The 22,113-nt window shown below is 39.4% G+C and overlaps 1 protein-coding gene across 2 annotated transcripts; it reads left to right on the top strand.

Annotated features, from left to right (window-relative positions):
- Window positions 1-3,834: 3,834 nt before the first annotated feature.
- On the top strand, window positions 3,835-22,072 carry LOC117291209. 2 transcript variants are annotated; one of them, XM_033772807.1, is made up of 15 exons: window positions 3,835-3,936; window positions 5,744-5,912; window positions 6,589-6,678; window positions 8,150-8,316; window positions 8,735-8,925; window positions 9,554-9,693; window positions 10,670-10,929; window positions 12,406-12,564; window positions 13,710-13,756; window positions 15,287-15,396; window positions 16,644-16,896; window positions 17,427-17,620; window positions 18,273-18,694; window positions 19,849-19,954; window positions 21,076-22,072. In XM_033772807.1, exons 2-15 carry the CDS (start codon window positions 5,778-5,780, stop codon window positions 21,196-21,198), a joined length of 2,397 nt encoding a protein of 798 aa, XP_033628698.1. In that variant the 5' UTR covers window positions 3,835-3,936; window positions 5,744-5,777; the 3' UTR covers window positions 21,199-22,072. The 2 variants fall into 2 exon arrangements, with proteins under 2 accessions (XP_033628698.1, XP_033628699.1); XM_033772808.1 differs by having other exon boundaries at window positions 3,907-3,927.
- Window positions 22,073-22,113: the final 41 nt, after the last annotated feature.

The following is a 22,113-nucleotide window of genomic DNA, read 5'->3' as shown; positions in this document are numbered from 1 at the left end:
AATAGTGTCCACTGCCTTTAAGATGATACATGTTGGCTGAGTGGATAATTGAGTTTTATGTGTTTATTATTTCTGCATGTAGTTCTGGTCTTTATGAGCCTAGTCCACAGATAAAGACCTTGATGACAAGCCTGCAGACATTCAAGGTTTATCAAATGCCCAAAATATGAGGGTTGAAATGGTGACGGGTGAATTGCTTTGAGTTAAACGAGGACAGATTTCAAGCTGTTGCCATGGCACATCTATTGCAAATAAAATATTATATGGGCGCTGTCACACGAGGCAATTTACAGGCAACCACTTCCAGGCAATCTCCAAGAAGAAAAGTCATTTATATTTCAATATTCACATAATGTTCTTGAAGAAAGTGTTTGAAAAAAATAATAATAAAAAGCTTCAAAAGTGGCCCTGTAGCTTGGACTCATTTGCTCTCAGTTGTCAAGGCGCTACGGCCTGGTATTCAAAAGACGACAATTCCCGCCGCTTTTTGGCGCTTGCGTCGCCCTCTCTCGCGTTGTGCCGTCTCCTGTTTCACTCGCATTGCATCGTGCCGTCGTGGTGCCGTAACACGTTTTTTTGTTCTTTCTTTGTTTGACAAGGGAACTCGGCAAACTCCAACAAAGGGATATAAACACCAAGCTGACAACAGCCAATCTCTCTGAAACACATTGGTTTAACGTCTATATGAATTACACAAACCAAGAAATTGTGATTAAGTAACTAAACGACAATATCTATTCTAAAGTCATTGTGAAATTAGCGGTTGATAGAGCTGCCAACATTTGCCTCTTACAATCTATACAAACTTTGTACAGCAATCAATGAAATAGCTAGAATTGCATTCAAAGAAATATACGCAGACTTGACTCAATTCACAACCTCGTACCATCTCCAGAAAGCTATTGTTTAGTGATGCTCTGGTCATGCATTCCCAAACCTGTTCCGCGCACGGGACAGGTTTTTCCACTCTCGAGACCTGGGGTCTGGTTGATCGAGGCTCGATCTAAAGTTGCGGGTACTCACATGTGATTGTTTCATGTTAAACCAATCTGTTGGATGCCTACAACGATGGTATAACACATTGTGCGAAACGGCACCCTCTGAAGTGCCATAGTTTTCGAGAAAGAAGCAATTTTCCACGAATTTGACTTCTAGACCTCAAGTTTAGAATTTGAGGCCTCGAAATCAAGCATCAGAAAGCACACAACTTCGTGTGACAAGGGTGCTTGTTTTCTTTCATTTCCATCTCGCAAGTTCGATGACCGATTGAGCTCAATTTGTCACAGATTTGTTACTTTATGCATATGTTGAGATACACTGTGCAGGCTAGTCTTTGACAATTACCGAAAGTGTCCATCGTCTTTAAATAAGTTTCGGATGAACGTTTGACAGCAAGTTGGGAAAAAAACATTTGACACGAGAAAACCATTTTCAGTTGACTACTTTATCCAAGTTCGCCGAAAACAAGGCTGAAATTAAATAATACAAAGGGGCACCACGGATTTGAAACAAAAGGAAAATAACTCAGGGGAGCTGAAGGTTTGAATTGGCGTTCCTCTAAAAGACACTGGACATTATTGGTAATTGTCAAATACCAGTTTTTCTCACTTGGTGTATCTCAACATATGCATAAAATAACAAACCTGTGAACATTTGAGCTCAATCGGTCGTCCAAGTTGCGAGTTGCTTTCAGCTGCTTGATTTTGAGACCTCAAAATCTAATTATGAGGTCTCGAAATAAAATTCGTGGAAATTACCTTTTTCCCCCGAAAACTACGTTACTTCAGAGGAAGCCAATTCTCACAATACATTGTTTTATACTATCAACCTCTTTATGCTAATAATTATTATGAGTAACTACCAATAGTGTCCACTGTCTTTAAAACAACAGTCTTGTAGGATGGAGGGAAACATGTGCAATGCAAGGAGATCCAAAGAGATGCTTGAAATGAAGCTGTTTAAATTGCTCTTTGTTCTTTTATAAAGAGTAATAGGGTGAGAAGAATAAATTATGACGAACCGTGTTGAGCACATTTAACCATCTTCTTTGAAGAAAAGACAAAAACTACGGTGGGTAATAACTTGTAGTGTTGATTAACAACTCTGTACTCTCTAATATATAATATATAAAAAATATAAAAAAATTCATTACTATGAATCAACTGATGAGCGAATTAAACAAAGTCATCATAAATCAGTCGTAGATCTGTCACACTATGGATATTAATTAGTGGTTATAGATCCAAATTTTGCGTGTGAACTGCAACATGATATTTAGGTCAATTACGATGCCCTAGATTGGTGTCGTGACGTTAATGACTGGGGTTCGTGTCTCAGGTGATAATTAAAGACATTAATTACACATTAAAGGAACACGTTGCCTTGGATCGGTCGAGTTGGTCTTTGAGAAGCGTTTGTAACCGTTTGTTATAAAATGCATATGGTTAGGAAGATGTTCTTAAAGTAGAAAACAATGATCCACACAAACATGCCTCGACATTGCACGGATTTCCTTTTAGCTCGTCGACTAAAACGGTCGGCCATTTATGGGAGTCAAATTTTTGACTCCCATAAATGGCCGACCGTGTTAGTTCGCAAAGTAAGGAAAACCACGCAGTTTCAAGGCAAATTTGTGTGGATCATTGTACTCTACTTTTAAAACATCTTTCTAACGTAAAATGGAAATATAAAAGTTCGCAGGTTTACACTTAACTTAATAAAAAAGATGGTCATTGTGGGAAAACTTCCCCGATTAAAGTACTTTAGCATTTTGGCTTTACTGTTTTTGAGATAACAAGTAAAACGACTCTACTGATCTTCGGAGTTCGAAACTCCGATGTTGAATAACAAAGAAAGTAGACGCCTAGCATTTTCTTTTCTGACTATTTTATTTACTATAATAATAGACCGGTTGAGCTTAAACCGTGTTTTGGGAGGCGATATTCCCAACTAAGTTATTTCACTGAACGAACCAATCCGTGGACATTTCTTCAGCGTGGCTCTAAATTCAAAGGCAAACAAAAACCCAGACAAAAACCCAAACAAAACCCAGCAATTGCAAGGATTCCTTGGTGAGGAGGTATAGCAAAATTAAATTCAAAATGAAATATTGCGCCAACCTTCCCAACAAAATAAAATTGTCTATACGGAAAGATCATCTTGCATGTAATTTATTTACCAACAGTAAATATTATGACTTGTACTTGGATTGGAGACGGCCTATAAACTTTAAAGGAACGTTACAGAATTGGTAAGAAACTAAAATCGTGAAGATCACAGAATTACATAAAACTTACACGGTCTAATAATGATGATAGTAAAACATCCTTTGAAGTATTTCTGTCTGAAATATAATATTTGATGAGGAATAAAAATTTGGAATTCGCTCAGTGAACAATTTATTCATTTTTTTTGTTTTGGCATCGATGCAATGCAAAATTTGTAATAGGTTTTCCAATTCTCTCTCATGACCCAGATGTATCATGTGGATAACATAAAGTGCTTACACTGCCAGCAACTTTTTTGCTAACCCAATTCTGTAATGTTCCTTTAATTGGACCTTAGTTTCGGCGCCAATATTAATTAACAGCTTTTCAAAAAGATTAATAGTCTGCATCATTTCGCACGACAAGCAGATGGTGCTGTTTTTACACACCTGTTTTGGTGCAAAGAATTTCACAATGACAATTACCTTCTTATTGAGCCAGATAATCTGCTAAGGTGATTTATACTACTGCCACAGATGATGCAGAACTGTTTAATGAAGTTAATTAATTTTTTTTTTATTACCTTGGGGAAAAAGTACAGATCTTCGAAATGTGCATAAATACGTGGCACGAAGCGCTCCAGAGACCGTGCTTGCTTGGGTTGGAGGTGACATCGGAAGTGCCGGACAACGGGACGATCGTACGGCTAAGCTTAGCTTAAGTAAGACAGGTGAGCTCGTAGGGTTTGGTATCGTTCGATTATGACTCTGAAAATAAATGGCAATATAAACTTAGTTTGTAAGTACAGGAGCTTTCGATAACGTATGAATACATTTTGAGCAACTGTTCACTCCAAACGGCTGTTAGGTGCACTGCGGCTGGGAGGTTCATGAAAACAGTTGTATCACTTTCTATCCTAAACTTTTGAATTTCGTTACATAATTATTCCAATTGCTGATTATTCTTCCTGCTTGGATATAGCTGCTCCAGATTTTTGGCGACAACATTTTAAAATCGCTACGCACCTTTTGAAATGAAATGTTCATCATATGGTATTTTATAGGATTGAAAGAAACAGTGGGTTCAATTACAAAACGCATACAATCCCTTTAGGCCGCCAACAACAATATCACATAGTTTATGTTGAAGTTCTAGACCACAGCAATCGTCTTTCATTTCAAAAACCGGATGTTAAAATTGACGAATTGGTTTAGTCACACAAAAATATACAAAAACAAAACAAAAATTTAAATTTACACCATAACACGAATGTAAGGCAGTGGACACTATAAGTAATTGTCAAAGACTAGCCTTCACAGTTGGTGTATCTCAACATATGCAGAAAATAACAAACCTGGGAAAATTTCAGCTCAATTGGTCATCGAACTTGCGAGTTGTCAAACGAAGTTGTGTGCGTTTTTTGTGTTCTTTCTCAAAAACTATGACACTTCAGAGGGAGCCGTTTGTCACAATGTTTTAAACCATCAACCTCACCCCATTACTCGTCACCAAGAAAGGTTTTATGCTAGAAATTATTTTGAGTAATTACCAAGAGTGTCCACTGCCTTCAATGTAAACAGAAATATCATTGGTTTTAATTAACCAACCCAAGGATGATAAATTTGATTCTCTGTTCAGTATCTGTATTTAAAAACATCCATGTTGCCAATTTTAAACCTAAGTTTTTGCAGTGTTGTTCTCATTAAAGACACTGGGCACCTAAAGACACTGGACACTATTGGTAATTGTCAAAAACCAGTCTTCTCACTTGGTGTATCTCAACATATGCATAAAATAACAAACCTGTGAAAATTTGAATTCAATTGGTCGTCGAAGTTGCGAGATAATGACAGAAAAAAAATCCTTGTCACGTTACTTCAGAGTGAGCCGTTTCTCACAATGTTTTATACTATCAACAACTCTCCATTACTCATTGCAAAGTAAGGTTTTCCGCTAAGTAATTATTTTGAGTAACTACCTATAGTGTCTTGTGCCTTTTACTATTGCTAAAAATTCCAATGGCATCCAACCGAGAGCCATTCCAAAGATGCTCATCCTGAACAACGTGTACACCATTGTTTCACTTACCCGTATATAACATTCTGTTTTTTTTTTGTATCGTTAACATTGAGACATCTTCTGTTCTTCCCTGTGTCCCTGTAGTTAAAAACATCCCATTAGACTTTATAACCAAAATTTTGGAGCACCACAGCCTTTAGTATTTCCCTAATGGGGACCTGTTCTCCGTCTCCCCACAAGGAAGTGAATATGAATTCACCCATACACACACACTTGTGGATCGAGTCTGTGGGGTCCTGCATTGTTGTTCTAATATTCCTTTTCAAAAAAATTCCCTTGTGAGGTCCAACGTGTAAAAAGTATTCCTGTGTGGGGTCCATTGTTTCATTGTGTAAAAGACCCCACATGGGCGCCCCCGTAAGCTCATGACCTTTCTGGGACCGTACCTTGATGTATTTTGTAATTACCTATAGTCTGTTCATACCTGTTCATTTCATTTAGATCATTTTGTTCCACAGGTTCAGATACTAAAGACATCCAATTGCCGCCACAATGTGTAGTCTCTACTTCAGCCGCTTACTAAGCCTGGCGTGCTTACTACTGACCATCCGCTCATCGACGTCAACCATTGGCTACTTCGAAGGAGGTAGTATTTTCTGGCAGGCTAACCAAACAAACCCACAATTCGTAAGTGGCTCCTCGAAAATTCAAGGGCGCAAAAAGGCACATTGAAGACCCTGGAAATGAGACAGAGGGAATAAAAACAAAATTGGAAAGAATCACTTATCATACCATTCTCTTTTTTGTTTTGTTTTGTATTGTCACTGGACACTATTGGTAATTACTCAAAATAATTGTTAGCATAACAATACTTGGTAAAGAGCATTGGAGAGCTGTTGATAATGATACAACAGTGTGAGGAACAGCTCCCTCTGAATTTGAGAACAAGGTAATTTCCTACTCAAATATTAAAAGACTCCAGGCCTGAAGTCTTTTATTATGGGCAACCTAAAAACACACAACAATGCTGTTTTTTCTTTCAATATTCTCTTGCAACTTCGATGACCAATTGAGTTAACACAAAAATTGTATGCATATGTTGGGAGACAAATCTACGGATACACCAAGTGAGAATACTGGTCTTTGACAATTACCAAAGGTGTTCAGTGCCTTATAGGAGGGTTGGGGTGGGTTAGGAAGGCGCTTGAAACCCGCTGCATCTGCATTGATATCTAGAAGCAGATCAGGCAGGAAACAGACTTTGAAAATAATTTGCATAATTGTATAATCTTAAAATCTTAAACTGTGCATGCAATAGTCTTCGTCCTAAACAACGCAATAATGTGTTTGTTGTTATTTTCAGATCCAAATCAACTTTCGTCTGCACTTCAGGTTGAGCTACCAGGCTTATTTACACGAACCATGCACCCAGGCCAATATCAATGACGGCTCGGTATAGTATTCAATTTTGTTCCGTTTCATTTATTCTGGTTGTGGGCTAAATGACTCTCAGACAAGCGAATAAACCACTGTAGGCCTACCATGACTAGCCAAGAATCGCACAGAGAGAAGACCAGGAAGAGGTTCCAGTTTCAGATGTGGGATGACAATTATTCCAGGGAAATCCACGCAGTCAGGTTAAGAGACTAGAAACGCAATCGACATTACCGCCCCGGTGTGACTCGAACCGGGGTCTTATAGGTGGAAGTCGAAGAAATTACCGCTATGCGCCAACCGACCACATTATTCAATACTAAGTATTAAAGAGTGATTTAAGACAATAAACTGTTTCACTACTGTTGAAATTAATTGGCATGAGATTGCTGTCCTTTCAGGGTCATACGGGGTTGCACTATTTCAATGCCCCTTATTTTTGACCGCGCGGGGGCGCTATAAATAGTATTTTGATCACTTCCGGGGGTACACGCGATTCGCCCTGCACAAATTAATAGGCGTTCTGTCACTTTTGTTGCGCCGTAGTTTCAATTTGCTTTAGAGGTGGATTAAACGGCTCCTTTTAAAGTCTTATTGTCTGTGATGGATTAGATGTCTGTGGTTATAATGTGTTCCAATCTTTAAAAACTGTTTTGCGTATGAATGAATATACCCCCGGAAGTGATTGAGAGCGCCCTCACGCGGTAAAGGGTTTGTACACCTTTAGTTTGCACCAAACCTTTTAAAGTTTGGTGCAAACTAAAATAACGACCACAACTCACTTAGTAAGAAGCACTGCAACTGCTTGTAAAAAATAACATTTTTTTACAAAAAGAATATTTTTTTACATAACAAAAAGAAACGACTCCCTTCAGAATAAAATGTGGTTTTAAAGAGAGGTATTCAAGAAACATTTCAATCTCAGAAACCGTTCAATGTAAACCTGTTCTCATAATTCCAATTTACGAATTATTATTCCTCTGTGGAAGCATTTTTTTCTTTTTTTTTTCTCCGGTTCAAATAGACACACAATCAAGGAGAGGCTTGATGAAAGGTTGTAAAGAGTTGCCCTTTTTTTAACCCAAATAATATATCAACGCTTGACACTAATGTTTTATTACGAATTCGTTGTGTCGTGTATTATGTTCACCTGTCCTTTTGTCTGTTTGTCTGTGTGTCTGGTTTTCTTGTCTGTCTGGCTGTTTTTTACAAGCTCATGCTTACCAAAACGGCCCCGTACTCTATTTATTTATTCATGTTTACTCTTACTTAAAGAAATGTTTTGCTTTACTCCGTGATACATGTTACTGTTGTTATACTATTATGAGAGTATGGAAATAAATATATTCTTGATTTGGAAAATTGAATTGAATAACCACATGTACATTTATATAGGATGAAAACAATCAAACGATTCAATCACATGTTTTGCCTTTATACAATAAAGCTATACATGATTTTAATCATTGTAATAAGTGTTATTATGTCAGACTCTGACCACAGAGGATAGCTTCTACGTCAACAAGGGCGAAGAAGATGAGCTTAAGGTATACGCATCGTACGTGTGCACCAACATGGACCAGAGAAACAACTGGGGCACCGGGATACAAACTTTGCAATACGTCATGCCACCCGGCCGGACCACAGCAACCATCAAGTAAGTTTCAGTTTTTGTGTTAACCTCTTTGGAGTATATTGTGGCTCTGAAAATAGTATAGTTGCCAACTCTTGGCAAGATAACCGAGTGGGGTATTCTGATTTGGAACAGCTCATGACCAATACATATGGGGATTTAGTGCTAAATTGAAGAGTATAAACAAGGGGGGAACAGAATTTCAAAATAGCTTGTAAATAAAGTTATCAAAATGATTGTACTCAGGCCCGATTTTTGGCACTTGCAAATAGTCTAAACATTTTATCAAATACAAGGGCTACCTACATATATTTATATATAGGCTTTAATATACTTTTTAGACTTGTCACAATTTATCTGATTTTGTTTCCAAGGACAAATGAAATGCGGAAAACATAGTAAAGTAGGAATAATATCAAACGTGTGTTATTTCTGCATATAGCTACGAATCTTGCTGCTGGCTGGGCGACATCCAGAACAATGGCCAATCTGTTGAGAATGGCAAGGGGTGGAACTTAGCCGCCACAGTCAACACGGACCACGGGGACGGTATCATCAACACCCCGCCCCTGTCATCCTCGTTCCCAATGTACCACATCATGGAAGGTTGCGAGTACACGCTACCCATCCCACGTGAGTAGTGTTAGTTAATTTCTAAGAGAGGATAAATTATATACGTTAATTACTCAAAAATTTCATGACCAGAAAAAACTATAGGTAAAGAGCACCTTAAAGCTGTTAATATTATAAAACAATTGTCATAAACTAGCCCCTTTGAAGTAATATGGTTTTAAAACAGGGGTACTTTTTCACAAAAAGAACTTTTTCCGAAAGCACACTATAATACAACGAGTGTGCAAGTTTAGGCTACTTGCATTACTCTCTTGCAACTTCAATGACAAATTTAGTCAACATTTTCTGTCTTCGACAATTTGTACCAAAGGTAAACCCTGCCTTTAATACTATCATGTCTCTTTAGTCTTTGTTCAAGACGTTACTTACTCTTTAATGTATAAGCTGGGAAATGTCACTCTCTTGTCCGAGTGGTGTCTGTGTCACTCTTTTTGAGTGAAATTGGAACGAACTTTATTCATAAAACTAAGTTGAGAGTACCCGGATTTCACTAGAAAAAGAGTTGTCCACACCATGGATCTATGGCGGACAAATCAAGTGTTTTCATTTCATTCTTTTACATTTTCTAGAAAGATATATTTTTCACATGATTACACAAACATTCCAACGAGTCAATATTGCTCACCAGACTTTGATGCGAACGGCGATGACGTCAAGTGCCGCTGGACGTCCGAAAACAGAGATGAGTGTAACCATGACGACAGTGACATCTGCGGTAAGATCTTCTACGATTCGAGAAAAAAAAGGAAAGTTGCTCAACTCAACCAGGTAAGTTGCAATAGGAGAATAAATTATAATTATGAAAGGCACTGGACACTATATGTAATTACACAAATAATTGTTAAACTTACTTGGTAGCTGTTAATGGAGAGCTGTGGATAGTATAAAAATATTATGGAGGTTCAACAGCACGTTACGCGAGCAAAAACTTTAACGTGAACGTGAACGTGAGAAAATCTCACGTTTTAAACATACGTGAAGTTACCACTTTTTACGTCAGGTAATAACGTGCAGACACCGTACGTGAGCATGCAATAAGCCCAAAGTGGTGACGTCACCTAGAAACAACACAATTTTCTGACGCTCACGTTCACGTTTTTGCTCACGCAACGTGCAACTGAACCCACCTAATGTAAGAAACATTTTCTTCTCTGTCTGCCTATTTTCCTTTTCCCTTATATCCTTGGTTGGTAGTCAATTATTCTATCTATGTCCATCTATTGTCAAATTCTGCCGACAGTGTGTTCAGCCGATCTCCATTTAGCTTGTCATTTCTATTTCAGGCAGTTCTTGTCCATGTCGTACCCCGATGTCATCTCTCCATCTTCTTCTCTGTCTACCTATTTTCCTTATCCCTGTCCTTGGTTGCCAGCCCATTCTTCTTGCCGTTCATCTACTCAGGCAGTATGTCAAGCCCGTCTCCAATTAGCTTGTTGTATTGTCCTTACTGTCTCAATGTAAGTGGGGAAAAACACTCGTTTGTCCTCCATACCACTCTTGCAAAGAGCCATATGGCGGACAACGCTTTTTAGAGTGAAAGACGGGTATTTTTAACTCGATTTAGAGTGAAGTGTTCCAATTTCACACAAAAAGAGTACACCTATTTCTTTTACTCCCCAAAAAGAGAAACTGACACCATTTGGACAAGTCTAGAAAGTGAAATGTTCATTCTTTTACATGATGGTCTCTTACTACAGTTTCTGCCATAATAACCGGTGCTTGAATGGTTGTTTCTTCTTCACAGGAGGAGTGCACTCTAGACTTCCCATCCAGTCTCCCTGCCGGTGTCTACGCCGTCCCGGTCATGCTGGAGGATTTCTCCTCCAGCGACCCCGAAACTCCTCTCAGTAAGGTCCCCGTGCAGTTCCTCGTCAGAGTCTTCGAAAGTCCCGGTTCATGTCGACTGCCTCAGCTTGAAGTGCCCGACGATGTCTGCTTGACGGTCTTCGTGGGCCAAGAGTTTCGAATGTCAATTTACGCCATCGCCACATCAAGCCAATACAGGTATACACATTTATCCTGGGCCCAATTTCATAGAGCTGCTTAGCACAAATATTAGCCAAGCACAGCAAAATTATGTTTACCAGAATAACATTAACAGCCAAGTGTCACAAGTACATTATGCAACTGGTATCCTGCTTGTTCTGTTGCTCAGCAGAATATTGTTAAAGACACTGGACCCTATTGGTAATTGTCAAAGACTATCTTCACAGTTGGTGTATCTCAACATATGCAAAAAATAACAAACCTGTTAAAATTTGAGCTCAATTGGTCAACGAAGTTGCGAGAAATTAATGAAAGAAAAAACACCTGTGTCGCACCATGTTCACACAAAGTTCTGTGCTTTTAGATGCTTGATTTCGAGACCTCAAATTCTAAATCTGAGGTCTCAAAATCAAATTCGTGGAAAATTACTTCTTTCTCGAAAACTACGTGATTTCGGAGGGAGCTGTTTCTCACAATGTTTTTAACTATCAACCTCTTCCCATAACTCATAATCAAGAAAGGTTTAATGATAATTACCAACAGTGTCCACTGCCTTTAAAGGCAGTGGACACTATAATTGGTAATTACTCTAAACAATTTTCAGCATAAAACCTCACTTGGTAACAAGTAATGGGGAGAGGTTGATAGTATAAAACATTGTGAGAAACGGCTCCCTCTAAAGTGACGTAGTTTTCGAGAAAGAAGTAATTTTCCACGAATTTGATTTCGAGACCTCAAGTTTAGAATTAACTTTCTCATTAAATTAAGTTTCTCAAAATAATGAGCCACACAACCTCTCAAATAAAAACCTATATAAAATCGATACAAGGAATTACAAAGACAATTAATTTAAGTTTCAATCAATCAATCAGTCGATCATAAACAATTTATACAGAGCCTTATTGTAAGGTTTGCTCAAAGGCGCTTAGGCATAGAAGATGTAAAAAGTCATTGATGGAGGCCTCCCGTTACAGAAGGGTCTTGAATGTGTTGAATGATGTTGTGCTCAAGTAATAAAGCTCAAGGGAAACTTAGTGGGTATAGACGGGTTGGGATGAAACATAACAGCATTGTATATCAGACGCTCCACAGTGATAATGAGACAAATCTGACATGCCTTTGGGTGTACAGACAGTTGTTGATGACAGCTTCACGTGAGCGTGTCACACGACAATACACAGTTTGAAATAGGTTGGGTTTGAACAAAGATAAATTGATAACCGTTTAGCTACCGTGTGGTCATGAATCACACCCGAGTTTACGATATTATCTAACCTGTGATATGTTTAACCTTAAATAATTTGTACTCGTCCACAAAACAATTCCACTTTCCAAAATATAATATCGGGGAAAGAAAAAAACCTATATCTTATCAATCCATAAAAGGTAGGGTCAAGGTTTTTGTCTATGTTGTGCGGATTTAAAGCAAAGTTATCAATGAAGATGTTTTTTAAATAAAAGAACCCAACCATCCCCTTTTTTCATTTTGATTAGAATCACTGACATCATTGTGCTTGGTCTGGCATCCCAAATGGAAGGACCTGATCGTGTGCAAGGGAATGATGCGAAATACAAGGGGACACTTTCTTTCACACCGTCAATGGATCACAAGGGCAAACACTCCTTCTGCGTCCTGGCTGTAGAAGAAAACGAGTAAGTATTAAAGGGATGGATCACGTTGGGTCAGGTTGGGTCAGTTTGGGTCAGGTTTGGATCACGTTGGGTCAGGTTGGGTCAGGTTTGGATCAGGATGGATCACGTTGGGTCAGGTTGGGTCAGGTTGGGTCAGGTTTGGATCAGGGAGGCGTTCCACTTGCGCAAACGTTGCGCAGATGTCTAGCGAACGGTAGCAACCACCTCTTAATAAAAAAAGTGAAAACCACTCGTTTTGTGCACCATACCACTCTTGCAAAGAGCCAACTCTTTTTAGAGTGAAAACGGATACTTTCAACTCGTATTAGAGTGAAGTTCGTTCAAGTGTCACTGAACAAGAGTGACACAGATTGCCTTTCAGTCTCAAAAGAGCGAAACTGCCAACACTCGGACAAGAGAGTGACATTTCCACTCGTAGGCGAAAGTCCCTGCAAACATAATCTGCATTGCAATCAATATATATATAAAAAGGGCTCGTCAAAATTATATCTACATATTTGGGGGTGTAATTTATAGCAAACAAATCCCCACATTATACATTACCGTGTCCGTTTTTAAATTTGGTCACAATCTTAGGCCGTCTTTTGGCACAGCTTTGACACCCTGCCTTGACAATTTGCAAATTATGACCAACGTCGGTTCAATGCCTGCTACAAAACCAGTATTAGAGGTTTAACTTTCATTATCAGACGAAAATTCAACCAGCATTTTAACTCAGTTTTATAAAGGAATTACATGCAACTGTTGAACCTGATGCGGTACCGGCATTTTGAGAAACCGAATACTACATATTCATTTTTATTTCATGCTTAAATGTATCCCTCCATTATTATTTTATTGTGTTTTTTATAAAGCATTGTTAACATTTTGTTTTGAATTGATTTATTCATTCCTGCTGTATTCTTCATTTACTTCTTGTTTTATATCATGGACAACTAATCTTCATGTGATGTACTCTTTTTGTTTGCTAAGTAGTTTCACATAAGTTTATTTTATTTGATTTTTTTCCCTTCATTTTTATGTATTAATCAATTTTTATTTTATCCTGATAAGATGGCGACGCTCCCGATTGCATAAAAGAACTAGACAGAATTGTCATTATGACAGTCATTATGTATAATTTTAAATTGTCTATTCGTCCGCAGCTTTTGGAGTGAGCAGTCTTGTTTCAGCTTGCATGTCATTACCGATGGTAAGCTTCATAACCCATACAGTGCATTAATGAGTTTTTAGTGCGAAAGTAACCCAAATGAGTTCCACCAATGCAGAAAGGTTCCATTACTTATTGGCTTTCCAGTAAGCCAAGACAGTTGATAGGTAGAGAGAGGGTGTTGGAAATCTCAGAACCTAACACAGACTGTCAGCAAGACATCTGGGCCCAAGTTCATGGCCGCTGCTTCGAATTCTGCGCTTACTATAACGATTCTCCGACCTGGGCCCAATTTCATGGCTCTGCTTACCGCCGAATTCTGCGCTTACGATCACGATTCCCCGCTTACTTGCAAGCGCCGAACTTCTGCGCTAGCCTTGTAAGTACAGAATGCCTAGTAGCAGGGAGTACGCACGCGCAGAAGCCAAAATTCACCGCTAACCCGTGAAATACGCTTGCCGTAAGCACAGAATTCCCTACTTCCGTAAGTGCCGATTCTGTGCTTACGGTAAGCAGAGCCATGAAATTGGGTCATGAAAGCCTTCCACAAAGAGCAAAAAAATTTCCCAATTTTTCCAGAGAAGAATGTCTATATGGCTGTTCAATTTTGGTGCACAAAGTATAACGTACAAATTAATTTCCAGCCCCTCCTCAACACAACCCTAAAACATAACTCTGTGCGATGATCCCCTCTGCAATCAAGGACTTTGACTCAGAAAGGGCATTGCATTTTGCGAAAAAACAGTTTAAAATACTTTTGTTAGGCATCTGAAAGCACACAAAATGTGTGCAACAATGGTGGTTTTTTTTTCTTTATTCTCTTGCAACTTTGACGGACAATTGAGTCAAATTTTTCACAGATTTGTTATTTGATGCAAATGTTGGGATACACCCAGTGTGAATACTGGCCAATGTCAATATACCAAACGTATCCAGTGTGCCTTTAAAATTGTCACACTATTATCATTTCTGAAGATTTGTTGTTCAAATTTACCATCAATTGAAGGGTTTGTATAACACAGGGGCAGTAATGTCTTTACTGTACTATTTTCATACAAACACCTGAGATTGCAAAGAACTTTTAAGTTCTTAAAAATATCTGGTGAGAATACGGGTCTTTGACAAGTTCCAAAGGCAGTGGACACTATTGGTAATGACTCAAAATAATTATTAATAAAACCTTACTTGGCGACGAGTAATGGGGAGAGGATGATAGTAAAAAACATTGTGAGAAAACGACCCTCTGAATAATAACGTATAGTTTTCGAGAAAGGACTAATTGTCCACGAGTTTCGAGACCTCAGAACTAGATTTTTGAGGCCTCAAAATCAAGCAGTCTGAAAGCACACAACTTCGTGTGACAAGGTTTTTTTGTCTTGCATTATTATCTCGCAACTTCGACGACCAGCTGAGCTGAATTTAACAGGTTTGTTATTTTCTGCATGTTGAAATACACCAGGTGAGACGACTGGTCTTTGACAACTACCAATAGTGTCCGGTGTCTTTAACGAATAAAAAATAATGTTTGTAGCCGTTAGTCCTATATTACGTGTATTGCGTTACTCTGAACAGAAAGCCAACGGGAGCAACTGCGAGCGCTTCCAGGGTTATCCAAACCAGAACGAGACTCTATAGTGGCAACTGATTTCATCCCGGACTGGAAGATTCGATTTAACCAGAAGGTTTGTCTACCTTTTTTCTTACGCCGTCGTCAAAAGTAACACCAAATCCTGAACACACAACAAAAAAATTGAAAGCTAACAATTTACAAATATTTTGACAGTACAATCATTAAATGAATATATGTAAAATATGTTTTGTTTTTTATTTAATGTAGGTTTTCTCGGTCAAATTCGGCAAATTAGCAGTCAATTTCATTTTCATGCGTTCGAATTAAAGGTGTTTTGCCTCTCCAGTTGTTACTGCGTTTCAAATTCAGAATTCGGCCATTCAATTTCGTTTAGAGTCGAGACAAATTCCTTTAGCACTCTGTTCAATTTAGCGTATCAACATTTTTTTTAAGACACAGACGCGTCTAGACGCCTCAAGAAGCGTCTGCGAACTTGAAAGGCTTCTTTGATGAATTGCTAAATTGAATGTTTTTTTTGTTTGTTAAATCGAATGACGCAACATTACATTTGACTAATCATAAAACGAAATCGAATGACCCTTTTCAGTAGCATTCGATTTCGCGCGCAATAGAATAGCTTGATGATTAAATTGAGTGCTCATTTTCCGAAATTGACCAAGAAAACCTATAGATAACTGATAGTCCTACTGACTGAAAAATATTCTTTTAGAAATACTTAATCAACATCATCATCATATTTATGCCATTCTTAATCTCGGTCTGCTTTGTCTGTTGAATACATTTTATTGAGCTATTTTATGTAGCTTTATGTTCTTAACCATCCTGTCATTGGCGTTTGCGCTGTCGGAGGTTGTTGAAATAAAATAAATCATCATTATCATGCTCTGCATCCATCATGGGGACGTTAATCCAACCAACCAATGCGATACGATGCAGACTGTTACAGATGTGCCCGAGACTCAAAGTCTTCTCTCAGCTGACACACACAGGTGTTACGAGGTCGGCCTCTTGGTCTCTTCCAGGCTGGGCTGGGGCGGGATCCCGGCCTAGACTTGATTCAAGCCCGTTCTCGTGCGAGAGGTCCCTAAGCATACCCGTCAAAATATAGCTATTGTGGTACAGGCTGGAGAATGCAGAGCATCACAAAACAAGTTTTCTGGCGATGGCACGGGATTGGGACTCGAGTCAAGTCTAGGATCCTCCCCGTGCGTCGACGCTAAGCTTGAGGGCCTCATTGGCAGGTATCCTCTGGGAGCCGTCCATACATGACCAAAGAGGGAGCGGCGTCTCCGGGAGATTGTCATGCTAAAAAACAAAACTTGCTTTTTGGTTCCACAGGTAAAAAAGACAACTACCACTGCCTTCTTCCGAGTCACAAACCAGGAGAGTGGTGCCGTCGTCTTTGAGGCGGACACATCAGGACCAGATGTCCACATCAAAGGGAACACCATGACTTTCCTGACTGGCTTCTTCATCTACCTGGAGCCTGCAACCGGGTACACCATTCATCTTGACAGAGGAGCGGTGGAGAGTGCCGACAACTGTAATACACTGTCTACGGAGGCTGGGTGGGACTTCACCACAAAAAGATGTGAGGATACCAGTAATTTGTTGATATTGAACAGGTCCAGATCATATGGTTTAAACGACCAATTAATTGAGAGCAGTGACGTTTCTTTCTCAACGTATGAGAACAATTGACTCACATGCAAGAAAATAATTTGTTTATTTATTTGTTTATTTCATTTTAATTATCAATTCGCTGCGAAGCCAAGGGTTCTGAGAAGGGGGTAAACTTTATAACTTTATACAGCCCAAAACGCCATAGAATGACCATAGTTTCAGCTTACGATGTAGGAGAAAACAACTCTAGGGTAATATTCACGCAATCAGGTAGGGACCGAGAATCCAATCCACACAGTGCTAGTGGCCACCAGAATTCGAACCGTGGACCTACAGGTTGAAGGCGAGGACAAAATACCACTACAGGCCACACCAAACCTACACTGTCGTCCGTCCAGTCGTACAGTATTAGTCCACTTATGAGAGGCCCTCACTGTCGGATGTAAAAAGATGCAAACATTAATGCAGAGAGTTTGTTGGTTGTATCTTTTGTTTTAGTTGACGAAGCTTACAGAACGACAAAAGCAGACTGCACCAAAACTGACATGACTGCTTATCTCTCGAAGTTCCAATATGGCGAGTTCGACCCAGAGACGATGCACCTGACTGACCCCAGGTGCACCGGGCAGGATCACAACCAGACCCACTATGCTATAACCACAGGATACGGCGGGTGTAGAACCAGCTTCAATGTAAGCAATCTGTATTATGCGATGTCGATAGTTGCTATGTTAAGAGTTGGTGTTGTTGTTCTTGTTGTTGTTGTTGCTGCTGCTGTTTTATGTTAAAGATTTGTTGTTATTGTTGTTATTGTTGTTGTGTTTTTTGTGGTTGTTGCTGCTGTTGTTGTTGTTGTTGTTGTTGTTGTTGTTGTTGTTGTTGTTGTTGTTGTTGTTGCTGTTGTTGTTGTTGCGGCTGCTGTTGTTGTTGTTTGTGTTGTTGTTGTTGTTGTTGTTTGCTGCTCTTACTTTTGTTATTAGCCTATGTATCATTATTTCTTTTTGACGTGGAGCAACTGTCTTTTTCTTTGACTAGAACAACCTTTTCATTGGTTCGACAATTTAGGAACCCGAAGGCATCGACCCCAACTAAAAAGTCGCACAGAAGCAAACCACATAAAGTTGCCGGGTATTCCATAGCCCTAATCTGCTCAATAGTGATGTCTGTTTAAAAAAAAACCTATCCTCAATCCAAATGGCACCGAGATCTTCATGGTTTCTTTCACACGGAGCCTTTTTTATTTTTTGTGCAAGAAAAGACGTATTATAAATACAGAAACATTATCCCAAGTAAAAGTATTTGAGTTTTACACGAGCACTTTTTTTCTTGTGATGCATTCTTCAGCGTACCAGCTCTGATATCTCCTTCAGCAACATCATCTACATCCCCGACGTTCCGTACGCACCAGGGAGTGAAATAACCCGCTACCCACACAGAGAAGTACAGGTGCTATGTCACGTCCCTCCAAACTTCATCAACACCCGACAGTTCGATCCGGATGTCCGCATCAACATATTCGACACCATCGAGGGAGAGGCGACACCCGACCACACCGAAACTACCACACTACGGATGTATAGAGACCGGAGGTTTAGGAATGAGGCCGGTCAGCCTGTTGATGTTCCGTTGAATGTGAAGCTGTACTTCCAGGGTGAATCCCAGGATTGCCGTGGCGGTGGCGGATGTGACGTGTTTCTGGAGTCATGCTGGGCTACGGTCTCTGGGAATCCGTACGACAGCCCTCGTCATACTTTCATAGAGAATGGGTAAGTTTGGAGAAACTATTCATACAATACAATCTACGGGATACATCTATAATCATACAGGCATGTATGCTTCATTTTTCAAAGGGCAAGGGCACCAATGTAATTTCTCCTTGGTAGTCCCATGATGATATACATTTCTCCTGGAGCATTTTAGGTGCGCCGACGCAATGACCATGGGCATGCGTGTAGCAACACTGTTTTTTCTCTTGTAAGTGTTTTGAAGTAGATCCGAGAAAACCATGGCCCTATTTTATAGAGCTCTGATTTAGCACAAAAAGTTGCCTAAATGACATACATGTACAAACTGTAACTGTATCGTGCAGGGTTTTGATACCTTTTGTAGATCAAGTTTTTGGCCATGACATGAACTCCTACTCACTGTGAATGAAGATGTTTGAAGTATAATACCTGCAGCCGTTTTCACGAAACGATGGGATTAATCCACCCAAGTCCTAACTTGGGATGTGTTCAATAATGCGTCCTAACGTCTTTGGATACGGAGTGCATTGTTTCCAGGAGACTCTTGTATGTTAATACGTTGTACATGCTGAAACAATAAATTTTCGTCTCCTGCGACGAAAATTGTCTTCGTGACATCTATTTATTTTTCAAAAACTACAGCGCCTTAGAAGTAATATTTTAAGGGAAGCTTTCTACCATCATAATCCTCAAAACATGTCTATAATGTTAATTTGTGGAAAAAACAAAAGTTTGTGTCTTACAAAAGGTACACAAACCCTTTAATTTTGCTTCGCAAAAAACATTATTCTCCGAACCCAAGTCAATTTATCATTCTGCCTCCATCCAGGTCATGCTCCTCTCATCGAATAACAATATTGAATCTTTATAATCATTTTGCAATTAAGAACCAGACTATTTTGTTCTTCCAGCCTCGGTTTGGTAACATTGATACCAATGGGATAAATTCAAGATGGCCGCACCTTGATGTAGGTCTATAAGGCCCATCCAGATTAAATTGCAATTGTTTTAATTCTCATCATCGATACCGGCACAATAAAGAAATTATTTTATGGAAACGTTTGCGGTAACACCACGACTATCCCAATGAGTTGGTTTGGTTTAAAAAAGGAACCGTAGAGATTATTCTAATTATTACTATACAACATACCTCGTTACTCTCCTGTGTACCACAGATGCGCAGTTGCAGACACAGTCACAATGATGCCCACTAGTCAATCTTGGAAGAGTCGCTTCTCTGTGAGGTCGTTTGCTTTCTTGGGAGCTAGGATTCACGACCGGGTAAGAGTTTCTAAAAAAAAATTATAATAATATGCATTTTCAGTAACAACAACAAAATGTATTGGTTACATAACAAGGGGAAACCGACTGGGTTATGTTCTCATGTTACAAACTCCGGAATATTCTACAGTGATTTCGAGAATTTAGTCCCCTTTTGAGCCATAAATTGCAACAGTATTTATGCCTTTTTAACGCACGTTTATATGCAGTGCGCCGTGTTTGTTTACATCCAATACCCACTATAGGTCACGTGACGCACGGAGCGCAATCGGTCTATTAATGAACATTTGGTGGACTTTTATGAACTTCATGCTCTAAGTTCGTTATACATTTTACTAAAAAAATATCGCGGGCGTGGAGCAGGTCAAACTCTCCTGTAACACCGGTGTCGCATGCAATTGTGTCCTCTATGCAATACTATCCGGAGGACATAATTGCATATGCAATAATGTCCGCCGGACGGTTTAGCATATGCAATCGTGTCCACCCGGACGCTGCTGCATAATGAAATTGTGTCCGCCCGGACACATTTGCATATATGCAGTTGTGTCCGCCCCGTGCAAAACCGTTGCAGTAAATTAAACGCCCTTGGTCGACGGAACACGTTCGCCATTTTTTACAAAGTGCATGTCATAAATGACATGGGAACATAAAACACGTGAATATTCATCCTACACGTATGGTTCAGTGCATGCACGCTCGCTTACGCGCGCACATACATGTAGTACAGCCATGTACCTGTCCGCCGGACGGTTTTTGCATAGCCCTGGACACGATTGCATATGCAAACGTGTCCGGAGCGGACAGTGTTGCATGGCGCACACAATTGCATCTGACACCGGCGCTCCATCCACCAACTGAGTCATCTAGCCCTATACCTCCATTAGCAGTTTGTGGCGGCGCGCCTGCACGTTAATCCGGAGATCGTTGGTTCAAGTCCCGCTTTAGTTATTTCTTTTTTTGTTCAACCCGAACCATTATTTACATGTGTTAATGTAATAAAACTACTCTTCTGGAACGTACGTTAAAGGAACAATTCTCGAGTTAACTTCCTATCGTTCATTTGAATATCTTGCACTGATGATTTTTTTTTTAACAAATCTTTTTTTGGAACTTCACAGGTCAACGTGCACTGCAGTATTGCAGTCTGTGATTCATCCGACAGCCAATCAGTTTGCTCGTTAGGCTGCCTTTCACCAGTGAGTACAAGAGAAGTTGGTTACAACGAGGTCTCCAATTGGTGAATCGAACCATTCCTCTGAGCAATGCTGAGTTGTTGTTACCAGTGAAAGGATACCAGAATGACTGCCACTCCAACAGCAGCATATTTTTTTTCTCGAATTTTCTATTTAAATTAGTGAAGTCATACACACAACTGGCTTTCATAAACATCTATAAAAGATCATAGGCCTGTGAGTAGCAACTGAAATCGAACACATAAGGACTCGAAAACACGGGGGTGGTTTCTTATAAATATTTTTCTTTAAAAAGTACAGTGGTGGTGGTGTTGGGACTTTTGAAAGCCCAAAATAAAAGGGCCACCTTTGATGACCTTCATGACTTGTTATTTTGTTGCAAATAATTAGCCATGAGCCGAACGTTGCTATTCGATCCACACTGAACAAAGTAAACATGGGGTAAATGAAGTTGATTCAAGAGAGGGCGCTTTTGGAAGAACTTTGCACGCAGTTCGCCGTATTATTTACGTGTATATTATACTACTTTAATACATCTCTATTGACAGTGAAGGAATCATGTTAGTCGCCAAACCATTGATATACAAAAGGCCGAATTTGTGTCATGCCAAATAGTGTCCGCTCATTAGCATACTTTGATATGATTGGACATGCGTCCATTACGTCACATTTTTTTGTTTTTAATGAGCCTTGTCAAAAGCGGTTTCTACACGTTGCATGTGATGTCTTCACAAGTCACTTAGATGTTACATAGTTATTTATTTTAAACTGAGGATTCGTAGCACTTAACTCCCATTAATTTTACCTTCAGCACTTTTCACATCATGGAAAGCTTTTGATTTGTAATGTTTAAACCTGCAAAAATAATTATGTCGAGTTTCTCTTTTATTTGAAATTATTAAAACAAAATTACAAAACAATATATCCTGGTCTGTTTTCGCATTAACTTTGCGTTAAAAGTTT

This window comes from Asterias rubens, chromosome 6 (genome assembly GCF_902459465.1).
Source record: "Asterias rubens chromosome 6, eAstRub1.3, whole genome shotgun sequence".
NCBI lineage: Eukaryota > Metazoa > Echinodermata > Asteroidea > Forcipulatida > Asteriidae > Asterias > Asterias rubens.
The sequence above is the reverse complement of the archived record's forward strand: the minus strand, read 5'-3'. Positions and strand labels throughout refer to the sequence as shown.